Source organism: Carettochelys insculpta, chromosome 8 (genome assembly GCF_033958435.1).
Source record: "Carettochelys insculpta isolate YL-2023 chromosome 8, ASM3395843v1, whole genome shotgun sequence".
Classification (NCBI taxonomy): domain Eukaryota; kingdom Metazoa; phylum Chordata; order Testudines; family Carettochelyidae; genus Carettochelys; species Carettochelys insculpta.
In genome coordinates, this window is record NC_134144.1 from 75,230,638 (window position 1) to 75,249,981 (window position 19,344).

Below are 19,344 nucleotides of genomic sequence, written 5' to 3' on the forward strand. Positions count from 1 at the left end.
CTGTCCCAGATTAAGGTGTAATTAGAGAAGGTTTTGGAACAAATTGATAAACTAAACAGAAATTAGTCCCTGGGACCCTAGAATCATAGGGTTGGAAGAGACCTCAGGAGGTCATCAAGTCAGCCCCCCTGCTAAGAGCAGGACCAATCTCAACTAACTCATCCCAGCCAGGACTGTGTCAAGCTATGACTTAGAAACTTCTAGGGAAGGAGATTCCAGCACCTCCCAAGGTAACCTATTCCAGTGCTTCACCACTCTGCTGGTGAAACAGTTTTTCCTATTAACCAATATAGACTTTCTCCACTGCAGCTTGAGGTCATTATTCCTCATTCTGTCATCTGTCACCACTGAACACAACCAAGCTCCATCCTCTTTGGAATCCCCCATCAGGTAGCTTAAGGCTGATAATCAAATCTCCCCCCTCCACTCATCTGCCGACTAAATAAGTCCAAATCCCTCAGTCTCACCTCAGAAGTCCAGATGGCATTCACACAAGAGTTCTGAAGGAACTCAGATGTGAAATTGGGGCAAAAACTGTGATTTGTAACCTATCTTCAAATCCTCTTCTGTACCTAATGACTGGGAAATAGCTAATGTGATGCCAATCTTTAAAAGGGACTCTAGAAGTCATCCTGGCAATTACAGACTGGGCATTCTAATGTCAGTACAGGCAAATTAGTCGAAACTATAGTAAGAAATGGAATTGTCAGACAAATGGATGAAAATAATTTGTTGGGGAAAAGTCAATGTGATTTTTGTAAAAGGAAATCATACCTTACTAATCTACTAGAGTTCTGTGAGCGGATCAACAAACATCTGGACAAGGTGGATCCAGTAGATACAAGGTATACTCATTCCTCATTAAATGAGTACTTTACTTATGAGTACTCACTAAAACGAGGGACACACAGTCACTGACCTTTTTTCACTAAACGAGTGAACTCCCCTCCTCCTGCTAATGCAAGCCTAACCCCCTCCCTGCAGCTCCAACCAGCCACAGCCTGACCCCCTCGCTGGCTCCACAGCCCCAACCAGCCACAGCCTGACCCCCCCGCCAGCTAGCTCCACAGCTCCAACCCGCCACAGCCTGACCCCTCCTCCGCCAGCTCCAGGGCCCCAACCAGCCACAGCCTGACTCCCCCGCCAGCTCCACAGCTCCAACCAGACACAGCCTGATCCCTCCTCCGCCAGCTCCAGGGCCCCAACCAGACACAGCCTGATCCCTCCTCCGCCAGCTCCAGGGCCCCAACCAGACACAGCCTGATCCCTCCTCCGCCAGCTCCAGGGCCCCAACCAGACACAGCCTGACTCCCCTGCCAGCTCCACAGCTCCAACCAGACACAGCCTGACCCCCTCCACCGGCTCCACGTCCCCAACCAGCCACAGCCTGACCCCCCCACCACCACCAGCTCCACGGCCCAAACCAGCCACAGCCTGAACCCCTCACCGGCCCCACACACAGAAACTGACATGGCCTGAACCCCACGCCGCCAGCTCCAGACACTGAAACCACTGCAGCCTGAACCACCCGCCAGCCCCACACACCGAAACCGCCATGGCCTGACCCCCTCCCCACCCCACAGACCCAACCTGCCCCCAGTCTTTAACCCTCCCCAACCCAAGGTTCACTCACCTTTCAAAAGCAGAACCACCTGCTGCTGCTCCTTCCCCCGGTTGGGAGCACGAGGAAGCAATCAGCCTTTCACGTGCGTTTAACAGGAATTTAGTGTCCCTCTGATGAGTTTTCGCCTCTGGGCAGAACGCTGGGGACCAGTTGTGCTCGTACAGCGAGGGAGATGAGTGCACTCAGATTTCCAGAAAGCCTTTGGCAAGGTCCCACACTAAAGCATCCTAAGTAGAATGAAGTGTGGTGGGATGAGCGGGAAGGTCCTCTCCTGCACCGAGAGTGGGTTACAAGGCAGGAAGCAGGAGGAAGGCAGGAATGGTCAGGTTTCAGACGGGAGAGGGGTAACCAGTGGTGTCACGCAGGTGTCCACACCAGGACCAGTCCTAGTCAACCTCTCGATAAGTGATCTAGAGACGGGGCACACTGTGAGCTGGCTCAGGAGAGTTAAATCCAAACCAGACTGTGAAGAACTTCAAAAGGATCTCACAAAACTCTGTTGAACGGTAACAGGGAGAAAGCCGGGCTCGTCTGTGCACTATGAAAACAAACCAGCCGTCCGGGAGCACTTTACAGACTAACCAAATAATGTATTAGGTGCTGAGCTTTCGTGGGACAGACCCACTTCCCCAGCCCAGAGCCAGACCAGAACAGACTCCATATTTGAGGCACAGAGAACCAAAAACAGGAATCAAGGTTGACAAATCAGACAAAAATTATCAAGGTGAGCAAGTCAGAGAGCGGAGGGCAGAAGGGGCAGGCGGGAGTCAAGAAGTAGATTAAGCCAATATGCAAACGAGCCCCTGGGACACTATAGGGACTCATTTGCATACTTGGCTTAATCTAATTCTTGACTCCCGCCCGTCCCCACTTCTGCCCCCCCGCTCTCTGACTTGCTCGCCTTGATCATGTTTTTCTAATTTTTCAACCTTGGTTCCTGCTTTTGGTTCTCTGTGCCTTAAATATGGAGTCTGTTCTGGTCTGGCTCTGGGCTGAGGAAGTGGGTCTGTCCCACGAAAGCTCAGCACTTAATAAGTTATTTTGTTAGTCTTTAAAGTGCTACTGGACGGCTTTGTTGTTTTCACAAAACTGTGTGTCTGGGCAACAAAATGGCAATCAACATTCATTTTGATGAATACAAAGTAATACTTGCTAGAAAACATCATCCCAAATACATACACAAAATGATGGGGAGTAAATTAGCTATTACCAGTCGAGAGAGCTCAGAAAACATCCACTAAATGTGCGGTGGCAGCAAAGCAGTAAGCAGAATGCTGGGATCATTACAGAGGGGATAGAGAATATCCGATTGCCTCTGTTTAAATCCCTGGTACACCCACGTCCTCCATGACTGAACTGACCTTGTCAGCTCTGGCTCTCCTCTTGCCTGGGATTCCCTCCTTTTCATCAGCCTATAAATTTAGACCCCCCTCTGGGCCCCCCCACGCATCTGACGAAGGGGGTCTGTGCCCACACGAGCTATCTGGTAGTCTATAAGGTGCCACAGGTCTTCTTGTTGTCAGTGTAACAATGACAGTTATTTATTTTGGGGTAGTGAATGTATATTTAATAATTACAATAGCAAATAACCAATTACAAATGCTAGGGCTAGCAAGCCACGTAAGGCAAGGTTAGGAAGCTATGTCTAGAGGGGGGGGGGCGGGGGGAGAGAGAGAGAGAGTGAGCTCACCGCTCACATGGAGCTTGCTCTGACCGGGGCGGGGGGGTGGGGGGCCGGGTCTCAGACAGCACTGGGAGCCTGGGAGCCAGAGGGCAGGAGACAAGCAGAGCCCACAGCACAGTGAGGCAGGAGATGGTGATGTCTCACTGGAATTGGTGCAGAGTTCACATCCAGGCATCAGAATATTTTCTTGAGCAAGGGTCGGGGTTTTTGTAGAGACAGGACAGTAGTAGCAGCAGTAGCAGTAGTAGTAGCAGTAGGCACCCTTCAGTCTGCATAGACTGTGGATCACGCCCTTTATAGTTTCAATTGAGGACTTCATTTACAGCGTCTATTGTGACTATGAAGACCCACACGAGAGTGACAGTCCTTGCTGCATCTCTTGCAGATGTGGTGGGTGTCTGGCAAGTCCTTATTGTGCTTTCTGTGCGCTCGCTTCTCCTCTGCTAGCTGTCTGATCCTCAACTCGCCCTTCTGAAGGCCCTTGTGTAACTCCTGCCTCCATCTGCCGCGGTCGTCTGCTAGTTCTTCCCAGTTGTCCAGCTCGATGTCTACCTCTCTGAGGTCTCTCTTGCAGACATCTTTGTAGCGCAACTGGGGGCATCCGGAAGGTCTTTTGCCAGAGGCTAGCTCACCGTACAGGATGTCTTTTGGAATCCTTCCACCATTCATCCTGTGGACGTGGCCAAGCCAGCGGAGTCGACGCTGCCTGAGGAGGGTGTGCATGGTTGGGATTCCAGCTTGCTCGAGGACGGCGGTGTTGGTCACTCTGTCCTTCCATGATATTCTAAGGATGCGCCTGAGGCAGCGCAAGTGGAAGACGTTCAGCTTCTTTTTCTGGCGGGTGTACAGGGTCCAAGTCTCGCTGCCATAAAGGAGGGTGCTGAGGATGCAGGCTCTGTAGACTTGCATTTTGATGTGAGTGTACAGCTTGTTGTTATTCCACACTCTCTCGCTGAGTCTGGACAGAGTTGTGGCCGCTTTTCCAATCCTCCTACTTAGCTCAGTGTCCAACTACAGGGTGTCAGTGATGGTGGACCCGAGGTAAACGAACTAGTGGACGACCTCTAATGAATAGTTGTCAGTGCTGATTGATGGAGGTTCAGCAACGTCCTGACCAAGTATGTTTGTCTTCTTTAGGCTGATGCTAAGCCCAAAGTCCTTGCACGCTTTGGAGAACTGATCCAGCAGTTTTTGAAGCTGGTCTTCTGTGTGAGACACTACAGCAGCATCGTCTGCAAACAGCATGTCTCTGATGAGGACTTCTCGCACCTTAGAGTTAGCTTTCAGCCTTGCAAGGTTAAACAGTTTCCTATCAGATCTTGTGTGCAGCAAGATGTCCTCTGTTGAAGATCCAAAGGCATGCTTCAGGAGGAGTGCGAAGAAGATCCCAAACAATGTCGGAGCAAGCACGCATCCTTGTTTGACGCTGCTCCTGATTCTGAAAGCATCCGATAATGTGCCCTCATATTGGATGGTTCCTCTCATGTCTTCGTGGAATGACTGGATCATCTTGAGTAACCGTGGAGGACAGCCTGTCTTGTGGAGCGGTTTGAACAGACCATCCCTGCTGACCAAGTCAAAGGCCTTGGTCAGGTCGATGAAGGCTATGTAGAGTGGCTTTCTCTGCTCCCTGCACTTCTCCTGCAGCTGCCTTAGAGAGAAGACCATGTCAACGGTAGACCTCTCTGCACGGAATCCGCACTGCGATTCGGGGTACACCCTCTCAGCAATCTTCTGGAGTCTGCCAAGGATGACGCGAGCGAACAGTTTACCAGCGACGCTTAGGAGGGAGATTCCACGGTAGTTGTTGCAGTCGCTTCTGTCTCCTTTGTTCTTATACAACGTTACAATCCATGGAGCTTGCTCTGATGGGGGGCCGGGTCTCAGACAGCACTGGGAGCCTGGGAGCCAGAGGGTAGGAGACAAGCAGAGCCCACAGCACAGTGAGGCAGGAGATGGTGATGTCTCACTGGAATTGGTGCAGAGTTCACATCCAGGCATCAGAACATTTTCTTGAGCAAGGGTCGGGGTTTTTGTAGAGACAGGACAATGGTTCAAGAACACTGGGTGTGATTATGGGCAGGCAGAGGCGAGACAATAGAGACAGATCATGCCTGGCTATGGGTGATGTTCCTTGAAAGAGCTGCCAATGCAACTGGGCAGTTTCAGTGTTTTGGGTACCAATAGGATCCATGACTAGAATTGCTCTGATAATGACTAATTTGGGTGTGAGCAGGCCTGGATTCACTAGCATCAGGAGCAGAGATTTCCCATCGGGCAGTGCTTCTCTGCATTTGGTATCGCAGAGTTCAGTGGGGTTCCTGCTTTGGAAGAGCTGCTCTCCATTCATTATGCTAATGGAGAGGTCTTTCTGTTCTATCTTCACTGCAGATGAGGCTGGGCGTGTTTCCTCAATCCAATCACCCATGCTGATGGGATTTAGGGGTGTCCACCCCGTCCAGTTTCAGTGCTTTGTCTTTGATCCATGCAGAGGCCTGGGGGAAGAGGATTTGTTTTCCATGAGTGTCACTCCCTGGCTCCCCAAGAGCGCAGGGCTGAGAGGTGGTCACGCTCTGGTTCCCCAAAAACACAGAGCTGGTAGGTAACACTCTAGGGATGGAGATTCCACCACCTCTCTAGGCAACGCATCCCAGTGCTTCACCACCCTCCTGGGGAAGTAGGTTTTCCTAATATCCAACTTACACCTTTCCCTCTTCAACTTCAGCCCATTGCTCCTTGTTCTGCCATCTGACACCACTGAGAACAGTTTCTCTCCATCCTCTTTAGGGCTCCCCTTCAGGACATTGAAGGCTGCTATCAAATCGCCCCTCAGCCTTCTCTTCTGTAGACTAAATAAGCTCAAATCCCTCAGCCTCTCCTCAGAGGTCATGTGCCCCTAATCATTTTTGTTGCCCTTCACTGAACTCTTCCCAATGTGTCCACATCCTTTCTTTACTGGGGGGCCGAGAACTGGATGCAATACGCCAGTTGTGTCCTCACCGAAGCCGAGTAGAGGGGAATAATAATGCCTGTAGATCTACTGGAAATGCTTCTCCCGATGCACCCTTTCTGTCTACAAGGGCACACTGTTGACTCATGTCCAGCCTTTCATCCACCATAACCTCTAGGTCACTTTCCGCTGCACTGCTGCTGAGCCATTCAGTCCCCAGCCTGTAACAGTGTTTGGGATTCTTCCATGCCAAGTGCAGGCCTCTGCACTTCTCCTTTTTCCTAGCTCACAGAACTGGAAGGGACCTTCAGAGGTCATTGCGTCCAGTCCCCTGCCCTCACACCAGGATCTATCACCATCCCTCAAATTTCTTTTGGGCCCCTGCTCCGCTTTGTCTGGGTCACTCTGGACCCTATCCCCACGCTCCAGTGTGTCTACCTGACCCCCTACCTTCGTGTCATAGGCGTGGATCAGTTTTGGGACCGGTTCTATTCAATATCTTTATCAACGATTTGGATACTGGCATACAGGGCGTGTTTATAAAGTCTGTAGCTGACACTGAGCTCAGGAGTTACAAGTGCTTTGGAGGGGAGGGCTGTAATTCAAAATGCTCTGGACAAACTGGAGAAATGATCAAATAGGTTGAAGTCCAACAAGGACAAAAGCAAAATATTCCACTTTGGGAGGAACAATCAGTGTCACACACAAAATGAGAAGGGAGTCCCAAGGAAGGAGCACTGTGGGAAGGGATTTAGGGGTCAGAGTGGGCCACAAGCTAAGTATGAGTCGCCAGTGTTGCACAAAAAGCAAACATCATCCTGGGATACATTAACAGGAGTCAGAGAGGTGGCTGAGTTAGCCTCTATCTTCCAGAGCAACAAGAAGTCCTGGGGCACCTTATAGACTAACTGAGCTGGGGTTCAGGGATCCCCCTGCACTGCACCCCGTCCGCTGGCAGGAGTGACTCTCACTCAGCAGGTACAACAGGAGGTTTATTAGGCAACAGATGCCCAGTTTCTCACAGAAGCGTCAGTACAGCAGCCAGAGACATTCCTTCCAAACCGTCCTGGGGAGAAGACCCTGAGGGGTGCCCCTCTGGGGTGTAGCTTTCCCCCTTCTCAGGCTGGCTGCCTTCCAGCTCTCTCTTCCCCAGCCTCTAACTGCTGCCCCCGATTCAAAAACCAGCTCAGCTCCTCCCTCCTCTTTGTTCAGGGCAGAGGTGTTACCTGCCAGTTGTAGCCCCAGGGTCATCCTTAGCCGCTGGGAGCTGCTCTGTTTGTCTCACACACATCCAGCCTGAGTCTCACACATGCGCTCCCCCCACCCCATCACATCTCTCCCCCCTTCCAGACCGCACTGAGCGGGGTCACTTAGCCAGTGACCTGGGGAAGTTCGGGGCCCTCCCTGCGTGACAGGGCATCGGCTATGGTGTTGTTGTTCCCCTTGACGTGGACCACCTCCATGTCGTAGTCCTGCAGGAGCAGACTCCACCGCAGGAGCTTGGCGTTGGCCCCTTTCATGTGATGCAGTCAGGTCAGGGGTGAGTGATGGGTGTACACGGTGAAACGCCGTCCAAACAGGTACGGCTGCAGCTTCCCCAGCGCCCACCCCATGGCCAGACATTCCTTCTCTATGGCTGCGTAGTTCTGCTCCCGGGGCAGCAGCTTCTTACTCAGGTACACGATGGGGTGTTTCTCCCCTTTGTCATTCACGTGCATTAGCACAGCCCCCAGCCCCACGTCTGAGGCATCGGTGAACACCAGGAAGGGTTTGTCGAAGTCTGGATTTGCCAGCACTGGGGCCCTGACCAGAGCCTCCTTCAGCGCGCAGAGGGCCTCTTGGCACTGCTCGGTCCAGACCACCTTGTCAGGCTTTCCCTTTTTACACAGCTCCGTGAGGGGGGCTGCGATGGAGCTAAAGTGGGGCACAAACCTCCAGTAGTACCCCGCCATCCCAATGAAGGCCTGGACCTGTTTCTTAGTCTGGGGTGTTGGCCAATCTCTGACAGCCTCCACTTTAGCTGGCTCTGGCTTTAAGCAGCCGCTGCCCACCTTGTGGCCCAGGTAGGTCACCTCAGCCATTCCCACCTTGCACTTCCCTGCCTTGATAGTCAGCCTGGCCTTCTGGAGTCGGTCCAGCACCTGCTTGACCTGGGACACATGGTCCCCCCACGTCTGGCTGAAGATGCAAATGTCGTCCATGTAAGCCAGGGCAAAGCTCTCCATCCCTTTCAGTAGCTGGTCCACCAGACGCTGGAAGGTAGCGGGTGCCCCCTTGAGGCCGAAGGGAAGGACCAGGAACTCGTAGAGCCCCACAGGGATGATGAAAGCCGACTTGAGCCGGGCATCTTGGTCTAATGGCACTTGCCAGTACCACTTGGTGAGGTCTATGGTGGTGAGGTAACGGGCTCCCTCCAGCTTGTCTAAAAGGTCATCAGGCCTGGGCATGGGGTAGGCGTCCGAGACAGTGATGGCGTTAAGCTTGCGATAGTCCACACAAAACCGAACAGACCCATCCTTTTTAGGGACTAACACCACGGGAGAGGCCCAGGGGCTGGAGGAGGGTTGGATCACCCCCAGAGCCAGCATGTCTTCAACCTCCCGCTCTATGTCCTGAGCCGTCTTCCCTGTGGCTCTGAATGGCACACACTTGATAGGGGCGTGGGTGCCTGTCTCTGTTCGGTGAACAGCCAGGTCAGTGAGTCCGGGTCTGTCCGAGAACAGCTGTTGGTGTGAATGCAGCACTTCCTTGACCTCCGTCTGCTGGGCAGGGGTCAGCTGGTCTGAGAGGGGAATAGACTCCAGCAAGGAGCCGGCTCCAGTCCTTGTGAGCAAATCCACCAAGGGATCATCCCCCTGCCCCTCCCAGTGTCTGCACACGGCCAGCACCAAGTTCTCTCTGTCCCAGTAAGGTTTCATCATGTTCACATGATAGACACGGTGGCTGTGGGCCCGGTTTGACAGTTCCACCACATAATTCACGTTATTTAGCTATTTGACGAACTTGAAGGGCCCATCCCAGGCCGCTTGCAGCTTGTTCCGCCGCACAGGTACAAGGACCATCACTTGGTCCCCGGTGCCATAGGCTCGGGCCCTGGTGTTACGGTCATATCAGACCTTTTGCTTCCTTTGGGCCATGGAGAGGTTCTCCCTGGCCAGGCCCATGAGCTGGGTGAGTTTTTCCCGGAAGGTCAGTACGTACTGTACCACTGACTCCCCTTCAGGACAGGCCGTCCCCTCCCACTCTTCTCTGAGCAAGTCCAAGGGTCCCCGTACCCTCCTTCCATACAGCAGCTCAAACGGGGAGAACCCCGTGGATTCCTGGGGCACCTCCCTGTATGCAAACAGCAGGTGGGGTAAGTACTTGTCCCAGTCATGGGGGTATTGATTCATGAAAGTTCTCAGCATCTGCTTCAGAGTCCCATTGAACCTCTCCACCAGCCCATTGGTCTGCGGGTGGTAGGCTGTGGCCCAGGTGTGCCGGACCCCACACTTGTCCCACAAGCTTTGCAGTAGGGCCGACATGAAGTTGGACCCCTGATCTGTGAGGACTCCTTGGGGAACCTCACTCTGCTGAAAATGGACAGCAGTGCATCCGCCACGGTGTCAGCGTCGATAGAGGTCAAGGCCACTGCTTCTGGGTATCGCGTGGCAAAATCTACCACCACCAAAATATATTTCTTACCCGAACGCGTTGCCTTGCTGAAGGGGCCCACTATGTCTATAGCCACTTTCTGGAAAGGCTCCTCTATGATGGGCAGTGGCCTCAGGGCAGCTTTCCCCTTGTCCCGGCTCTTCCCCACCCTCTGGCAGGGATCGCAGGACAGGCAATACAGACGGACAGCTGCAAAGATCCCTGGCCAGAAAATGTTCTGTAACAACCTTCTCCTGGTGCGGTGGATCCCCTGGTGTCCTGTGAGTGGGACATCATGGGCTAGGTACAGCAACCTGCGCCGGTATTTTTGGGGAGCCACCAGTTGCCTCTGGACCTTCCATGGCTCCGCTTTGCATCTGGGAGCCCATTCCCGGTACAGGAATCCCTTTTCCCACAGGAATCCCTCCCTGCAGCCCTCCCCCAGCTGTGGAGCTGGGCTGAGACTGGCCATTTCCCTCAGCTTCTGCAAGGAGGGGTCTCTCTGCTGCTCTGCCTGGAATTCTTCCGCTGGGGCAGGGGCGGATGCTACTTCCCCTTCCCTGCCTGGCTCCAGCACCAATGGCCTGTGAGATCTGGTTTTTGTGGGCCCCCTTTCTCTCAGGGTTGGCCCCTGTGGCTCCTGTGGCTTTGGCTGGGCCTGTACCCCTGAATCTGGGGAGCGCACCCCTCGTTTTCTTTGGCTGCGGGTCAATACCAGGGCACAGGGGCGTTCACCCGGCCAGTTCTCCAGGTCAGCCCCCATCAGTACATCTGCAGGCAAATGGCTGTGCACGCCCACCTCCTTGGGGCCTTCCTTGTCCCCCCATTTCAGGTACACCCTCGCCATGGGCACCTTGAATGGGGTCCCGTTGATTCCTGTTACCGTCAGGTGGGAATTGGGTATCATGCGGCCGGGTGCCACCACCCAGGGCCGGGCCAGCGTCACGTCAGCGCCTGTGTCCCAGAACCCCGTGACCTTTTTCCCGTCTACCTCGAGGGGTGTGAGACACTCGCTCCGCAGAGGCATTGCCGCCCCCACTCTGTAAACTGACCTCTGAGCGTTTGGTCCCCCTGAGGAGCTGGTCTGTGGGGCCGGTTCGGGCCAATCTGAGGACACCCTGTTGGCACTACCTGCCTTTGGCCGCCAGCCCCTCTGGCTTCTGGGACTCCACCCAGTTGACTCCATGACCCCCCGGCCTGGTCAACCTGTCTGGGAGCCTGGGGCACTGGGCTGCTCTATGCCCCTTTCACCCACAGCGATAACAGCCCACGTCTTGCTGTGTCCCTCGGGCTGGCTGCTCTGTCCAGGCTCTGGCTGGCCCTCTTGGGGGGTGGGTGGCCAGCCCCTCTTTCCTGGGCTCGCCCAAGCGGTGATCCCCTCTGTTGTACAGCCAGGAACCGGTCTTTCCGGGACTCCCTCTCTTTGTGGGGGTCACTTTCAAACCTGGCACGGCTGTTTGTGAAGTCATCTGCCAGTTTCCCTGCATCGTGTGAATCCCCAGGCCTCCGGTCCACGAGCCACACCCTCAGGTCAGGTGAGCACATCTCGTAGAATCGCTCCAGGACCGCCAGCTCGATCAGGTCCTCTACGGACTGGACTCCCATTCCGAACACCCACTTCCGGTAGTATTGCCTCAGGCGGGCGGTTGCATCTACATGGGTTTCCTCTGGCCTGTTCTGCGCCTCCTGGAACCTCTTCTTGTACATCTCCGGAGTCAGCCCAAACTTATGCAGCAGGGCCTGTTTGAACCGTTCATAGTCCCCAGGCTGCAGCCCCTCCAGCTGGCTGAGCACCGCTGCAGCCTTTTGGCCCAGCAAGGGGGTAAGGTGCCGGAGCCACTCATCTGGGGGAACCTCATGGAACTAACAGGCTCACTCAAAGGTGGTAAGGAACTTGTCCATGTCCCCTGGGTCCTGACACTGGGCCAGCACACGCGTCTCCAAGTGACTGGCCACCCCGAGCTGTCTGGCCCTCTCCCTGCTTACCGCAGCTGGGGCCTCTTGGCGTCTCGCCTCTGCCATGGCCCGCTCATGCTCCCGCTCTCGCTCTCTCTCCTCCCACTGTCTCTCTTGTAGCTGGCGCTCGTGTTCACGCTCTCTTTCCCGTTCCTGGCGCTCGTGCTCACGCTCTCTCTCCCGTTCATGGTGCTCCAGTTCCTTTAATCTCACCTCGAGCTCCAGCCGTCGCAGCTCTGCAGCAGGGGACTCTGCCCGCGATGGACCACCGCTAGCTGAGCGCGACCTGGCAGGCACCGTGTGTGTCTGACGGTGTCGAGCCCCCGCTCCTGTCGGAGAATCCGAAACGCTTCCCAAGGCTGATCGGCCACTTTCTGCCGGGACAGGCTCTGCCCCCCCGGATCGGTCATTCTCTTCCAGCTGGGCAATCAGCTGGGCCTTGGTCGCCTTCCCCGTGGTCTGGCCCCTCTCTCTGCACAGCCCCACTAGCTCTGCCTTCAGGAGTCGGGTATAATCCATCTCCCCACTGTTTCCTGGGGTATCCACTCACCAGCAGCAGCTGCAGGAATTGCTCTGTTCCCCCTCCGGCTCTTGTGAGGCTCCTTCCTTCTCCTGCGCTCAGTCAACCACTGCTGGGAGCTCATCCGTGGGTGCAGTGCATCCCACTTCTGACACCAGTGTGGTGGGGTTCAGGGGTCCCCCTGCACTGCACCCCATCCGCTGGCAGGAGTGACTCTCACTTAGCAGGTACAACAGAAGGTTTATTAGGCAACAGATGCCCAGTTTCTCACAGAAGCGACAGCACAGCAGTCAGAGACAGTCCTTCCAACCCGTCCTGGGGAGAAGACCCCGAGGGGTGCCCCTCTGGGGTGTAGCTTCCCCCTCCCCCAGCTGGCTGCCTTCCCTCTCTCTTCCCCTAGCCTCTAACTGCCACCCCCGATTCAAACCCAGCTCGGCTCCACCCTCCTCTTTGTTCAGGGCAGAGGTGTTACCTGCCAGCCCAGGTTATAGCCCCAGGGGTCATCCCCAGCCCCTGGGAGCTGCTCTGCCTGTCACACACACATCCAGCCTGAGTCTCACATGCACTCCCCCCCCTCCATCATACTAACAGATATTTTGGAGCATAAACTTCAGTGGGCAAAGACCCACTTCATCAGATGTGATGGTGCAAACCATGTGTTAATGTGTCGACTTTGAATATAAAAGAGAGTTCAGCAGCCTCTTTCCAAAGGGTTGTGAAAATTCCTCTCCAGTAAAACGCAGACGTTCAGGTCATTAACAGAATGGCCCACTTGGTTAAAGTGCTGGCTGACGGGTTTGTGGATCAGGAGTGTTTTGATGTCTGTTTTGTGCCCATTAACTCTTTATCTGAGAGAGTTTGAAGTCTGTCCAATATACAAAGCATCTGGGCGTTGTTGGCACACGATGGCATCTATGATGTTAGTTGAGGAACATGAGAATGTGCCCGTGATTCTGTGACTATCCCGGTTAGATCCAGTGATGGTATCTCCAGAATAGACATGTGGACAAAGCTGGCAGTGGGCTTTGTTGCAAGGAAAAGTCCCAGGACTGGTGTTCCTGCAGTATAGACTCTGGCTGTTGGTGAGAATCCTTATAAGTTTGGGGGGTTGTCTGTAGGCGAGAACAGGCCTGGGAACACTGCTTCAGAATGAAGTCTAAAGGGCTGTTGTTAAAAAGAAATAGACAGAGTAAAATTGCTAAAGCAATGAAATTCCACACACCCATCCCAGAGTTCTTGGTGCCGGCTGCAGCCAAGGTGGGATAACTGCTGTCTTACAAGTCTCTGGAGTCCACCCTTTGTTAGGCCAGGCCAGCGATCCCTCCGGGCTCTGCTCATCGCAGAGATGCTCCTGCAGTGAGGAGCTGGATTGAGGACAAGCTGGAGGAACCTCAGGGCCCCTTTGTCCCCTTTCCAGTGTGGAGGGAATCCCATTGTTCTCCCTGTGGGGAGGCAGGTCGGAGATGGAACCTGTCACATGGGCAGGTCACTTGTCCAAGTCGGTTTTTGGGCATTCTGCCATTGGCAGCCTCCTGGGCTGCACATCCACAGGCAGGCTCCTCCGACGGGGGTTGGAGTAAAGTACCTGCCTGGGAACCCTCTTCCAGTAGGTCACCGCGCCTCCTGCTGAGGTCGCCCAGAAGAAGAAATTTCATCTATAAACCCAGAGCCAAAACTTTTAAGGGCACCCATAAAAGTGAACAAACGTCGGCACAGCCTGGCCTGCTGGCGCGACTGGCCGGCTTGCACTGGACACCTCCCTTGGCACAAGAGCTGGTGCAAACCTAGGACAGTGGTTGCAATAGTGTTCTGCACACTCATCTTCAAACCCAGTGATCTTACACAGAGCACGCGCTCCCCATTCCCGGGGGCTGGGGGGACGCTGCTGGTCACTGCTAACATAATATCACCTCCAGCTGAATCTCTGCCTTGGCGGGCGTTTCCTGGGCACTGGGGCCCTGCTGCAGCCAGAGACCCTCAGGGGTTTAATGTCCAGCCTGCGGAGCATGAGGGGCAGCCCAGGCCCAGGCTAATGGTCGGGGGGTTGGCCCCTGGAGACAGAGGGGCCTATCTTACTGCTGGGGCTTGGGCAGGCTCTGCCCAGGGTACACCCATGGCCCAACCCACAGGTGGCCAGTGAGGGACGCCAGGGCCTGAGCCAGCCCCCTGGATCCTGGCTGGATAGCACCATGTGCCCATCCCAGCTCTCGTGATGGGCAGGCCCTTGCCAGCAGGTGCAGAAACACCTGGCGGAGGGGAAACATATGGCCCATGGGCGTCCCGGGTGGGGAGGGAGCTTGGGAGGCGATCGGCCCCGGCCTCGTCTCTGGGCAGGCAGGAGAGCCCCAGTGGCGGTGCTGACCGTGCCCTCCATTGCAGAGCCCCTGCGGGACGCTGGGCCGACACGCCGAGGGCGCCTACAGCACCAGCATCCTGCCCAACCACCGCCACCGCTACAGCCACCAGGGCGTCTTCGAGGACTTCGCCTGCTAGGCCAGGCTCGGTGCGGTGCGCCCTGCTCTGCCCGGAGAGCAGCACCTCGCCTCGCCTCACCTCGCCGCCCAGCCAGCCCAGCCCAGCCCTCAGCGACGCCCAGCCCAGCGCCTCCCTCCCCGGGGGCACAACAGGCTTCCAATCCCTGCCCCAGCCCCTCCAGCCCAGGCCTGTGTAGGGCCTAGCGCAGAGCCGCAGCGACAGCGCGCCCCAGGATTGGGCCCAGCTCTGCAACTGGGGGTGGGGGGGCAGGGACCAGGTGTAAACGCTGCATTTACGGGTGATGGGGAAACCTCCCGCCCAGCCTGAGGGACGGCGCCGTGCCCAGAACAGCACTTGGCTACCCCAGGGCCACACCCCCTGCAACTGAACCCCTCCCATGCATGCCCCATAGACCCCCCCCCAACCCAGGCCTAGACCCCACCTCTGCTCCCCACATCTCTGCCCCACCCCCAGATGACCACTGCTCCCCACGTCCCCTCCTTGGAGCACTGCTCCCTGCACCTGCTCACGCGACACCCCACCAGCTCTGCAGTGCCTGGGGTGGGGGGGGGGGCGTGCAAGGGCCCATCCCCCTCCCAAACTGCCCTGTGGGAGGGGCAGACTGGGTCAGGCCCTGCTCCAGTGCCCATGCAGGGGTGGGCAGGGTCCAGCCTGACCTACCGCCCCCATGTGCTTTGCTGGCCACTGTCTTCACCTGTGGGCACAGCCCCACTGCAGCCCCAGCCAGCTCATCTCCTGCTACCCCATTCCTGGGCGCTGAGCACCCGCTCTCCCACCCCACACAGAATTTGTGCCCCCCTCCTTCTGGGTTTGAGTGGTGCCCAGCTGCAGCCCCTGGGCCCTGCCCCATGCCCAGACACATATAGCCATGTGGGCCCATGGGATGGCCAGACAGACACATGTGGCCATGTGGGCCCATGGGATGGCCAGACAGACACACATGGCCATGCAGGCCCTGGGGATGGCCAGACAGACAGACACATATAGCCATGTGGGCCCATGGGATGGCCAGACAGACAGACACATATAGCCATGTGGGCCCATGGGATGGCCAGAGAGACACACATGGCCACGTGGTCCTGTGGGCGGGGGGTTGGACAGATGGCCGCACATGGCACTGTGGGCCCAGGGGATAGGCAGACAGAGCTATGCGGGCCCCACAGAAGATGAAGAGACACACATGGCCATGCAAGCCTGGCAGGTGGACAGACAGACACGCATGGCCATGCAGGCTCCCCATGGGGGGGACAGACAGACACACACAGCCATAAAGGACTCAGGAGATGCCCAGACAACGTGGCCCTGGTGCCAGCGAGGGGCGATGCCCAGGGAGGGGGCAACGTGAACCCCCCCATTGCGCTGCTGAATGTAGGAGACTTGAGTCCCATTGTGTAAATGTACAAACTGCTCCCTAATAAAGAGGCACAAGTAGACCTGAGCCAGGTACATTGTGTGGTGTCCCACCGTGGAGCTGGGCCGGCCGTGGCGGGGGCGGGGGGGACAGTGGGATGTCCAGGGCCCTGGTGTCCCCCTCCAGAGCTGGGCCGGCCATGGGGGGACAGGGGAAGTCCAGGGCCAGGTGTCCTGCTGCAGAGCTGGGCCGGCCGTGGGGGGGCAGGGGAAGTCCAGGCCCCAGGTGTCCTGCTGCAGAGCTGGGCCGGCCGTGGGGGGGGGCAGGGGAAGTCCAGGGCCAGGTGTCCTGCTGCAGAGCTGGGCCGGCCATGGGGGGACAGGGGAAGTCCAGGCCCCAGGTGTTCTGCTGCAGAGCTGGGCCGGCCGTGGGGGGACAGGGGAAGTCCAGGGCCAGGTGTTCTGCTGCAGAGCTGGGCCGGCCGTGGGGGGACAGGGGAAGTCCAGGGCCAGGTGTCCTGCTGCAGAGCTGGGCCGGCCGTGGGGGGGACAGGGGAAGTCCAGGGCCAGGTGTCCTGCTGCAGAGCTGGGCCGGCCGTGGGGGGGACAGGGGAAGTCCAAGCCCCAGGTGTTCTGCTGCAGAGCTGGGCCGGCCGTGGGGGGCAGGGGAAGTCCAGGGCCAGGTGTTCTGCTGCAGAGCTGGGCCGGCCGTGGGGGGACAGGGGAAGTCCAGGGCCAGGTGTCCTGCTGCAGAGCTGGGCCGGCCGTGGGGGGACAGGGGAAGTCCAGGCCCCAGGTGTCCTGCTGCAGAGCTGGGCCGGCCGTGGGGGGGACAGGGGAAGTCCAGGCCCCAGGTGTCCTGCTGCAGAGCTGGGCCGGCCGTGGGGGGACAGGGGAAGTCCAGGGCCAGGTGTTCTGCTGCAGAGCTGGGCCGGCCGTGGGGGGCAGGGGAAGTCCAGGGCCAGGTGTCCTGCTGCAGAGCTGGGCCGGCCGTGGGGGGGCAGGGGAAGTCCAGGCCCCAGGTGTTCTGCTGCAGAGCTGGGCCGGCCATGGGGGGCAGGGGAAGTCCAGGGCCAGGTGTCCTGCTGCAGAGCTGGGCCGGCCGTGGGGGGACAGGGGAAGTCCAGGGCCAGGTGTCCTGCTGCAGAGCTGGGCCGGCCGTGGGGGGGACAGGGGAAGTCCAGGGCCAGGTGTTCTGCTGCAGAGCTGGGCCGGCCGTGGGGGGACAGGGGAAGTCCAGGGCCAGGTGTTCTGCTGCAGAGCTGGGCCGGCCGTGGGGGGACAGGGGAAGTCCAGGGCCAGGTGTTCTGCTGCAGAGCTGGGCCGGCCGTGGGGGGACAGGGGAAGTCCAGGCCCCAGGTGTCCTGCTGCAGAGCTGGGCCGGCCGTGGGGGGACAGGGGAAGTCCAGGGCCAGGTGTCCTGCTGCAGAGCTGGGCCGGCCCGGGGTGGGGGGGCAGGGGAAGTCCAGGCCCCAGGTGTTCTGCTGCAGAGCTGGGCCGGCCGTGGGGGGCAGGGGAAGTCCAGGGCCAGGTGTTCTGCTGCAGAGCTGGGCCGGCCGTGGGGGGCAGGGGAAGTCCAGGCCCCAGGTGTCCTGCTGCAGAGCTGGGCCGGCCCGGGGTGGGGGGACAGGGGAAGTCCAGGGCCAGGTGTCCTGCTGCAGAGCTGGGCCGGCCAGGGTGGGGGGATGGAATTGCCAGGAGCGCATGGGGGTTAGGGGGATCAATGTGCCCATTGGGACCTTGCCCCACGTGCAAGTCCCTACTGCTGCAGCCCCCGTCCCCCAGCTGAGGTGCAGCTGCTCCCGGCCTGTTCCCTTTCCCCATGCTCTGCAGCAGGCAGCGCCCCTGCGACCCCCCCTTTGGGGAGCAGCCCTGCCAGGCATGGGGCGCGGGTGGCTCTCAAGCTCCAGGGGCTGTCCCACTGGCCCCACTCTGGGCGAGACAAAGCAATAGGGGAGGGAGACAAGGGCTGCTCCCTGCCCGAGCTCAGGTGACCCCGAGTGCAGGCAGGAGGCGAGGGGAAAGCCAACATGCCACCAGCAGTTCCCACGTGCATGGCCCTGACATGGAGCAGCACCCACACCCCTGATCCCAACAGCCTCCCCGCCCAACAGGGCAGGGGAACCCACCATCACGCTGCCTGCAGCAGGGCCTGGCCGCCCCCCTCCTGCCTGGCAGCTTGGTGAGCAGGTCCAAGCACTGGCCTGGGGACCCTGCACCACCGCGTGAAAATCTGCCCTGTGCTGTGGCAGAGCCCGGCAGCCTGGGGAGCCAGCAGGCAGGCCGAGCCGGCAGGCACAGCCCTTTGCCTCGTCAGGAGACCCCTCACCACACAGGCAGCTCTGGCGGGTGCTCTGAGCTCCGGACCCCCTTGGGTGAACGGCCAGTCTCCAGGACAGGGAGCAACCAGAACCTCTTGTGGGATTTCGCGCGTACCAGCCGGTGAGCACAGGGCCGGCCGTGGGCAAGCTGTGGGAGTGCCTGGGGAGCTGCAGGGCAGGGGAAAGTGGGACAGAACGTGCCGCAGCTCGGGGCATCTGCCCAGCGTGTCCCACCGTGGGGCCCTGGAGGAGCCAGCAGGCCGGCCACCCTTCTCGTACCGGAGGTGTCCCGGACACCGGGGAGCAAGTGAAACCAGGGTGAGCTGCTTAGAGACCAGGCTACTGCCAGCCCCGGACGGGGGGGTGGGAGGGGGGTGCTCCCCTCTAAGGCCCCAAACCCCTCACACAGAGGGGCACCAGATTTTCAGAATGCTTATGAGAGACAATGCCACCCCTCCCCCAGAGCCAGACCCAAGGCCCCCCAACTCCCACCCCTCCCCCAAAGCCAGGGCCCCCCAGGTTGTAACCCAATCCCCCTCCCCTCCCCCAGAGCCAGGCTTCCCCCCACGCTGCCCTAAACCCATCCCCCTCCCCTCCTGCAGAGCCAAGCCCCCCCAGCCCGCCACTCTCCCCCAGAGCCAAGACCCCTGCCCCCCCCTTCACCCAGCAGTCACCGTCCGAGGCAACTTTGACCACAGCAGTTTTCCAAACTACGTAGTCACGTCACTCTGACCCAGGTGCTTCTGGTTCACTAGTGACCCTTCTGGGGAACCACCAACAAGATGGTTTTAACCCGGGCACGACTGGCAA

General features: G+C 58.0%; 1 protein-coding gene across 2 annotated transcripts in view; it reads left to right on the forward strand.

The window, feature by feature from the left end:
- The window catches only part of ASIC4 (acid sensing ion channel subunit family member 4), a 132,321-nt gene extending 116,038 nt beyond the window's left edge, over nt 1–16,283 (forward strand). For both annotated transcript variants that reach the window (XM_075001758.1, XM_075001757.1), the window contains exon 10: nt 14,747–16,283. In XM_075001758.1, coding sequence (XP_074857859.1) covers nt 14,747–14,860 — 114 coding nt within the window. In that variant the 3' untranslated portion in view covers nt 14,861–16,283. The remainder of the gene's footprint in view (nt 1–14,746) is intronic.
- The last annotated feature ends 3,061 nt before the right edge of the window (nt 16,284–19,344 follow it).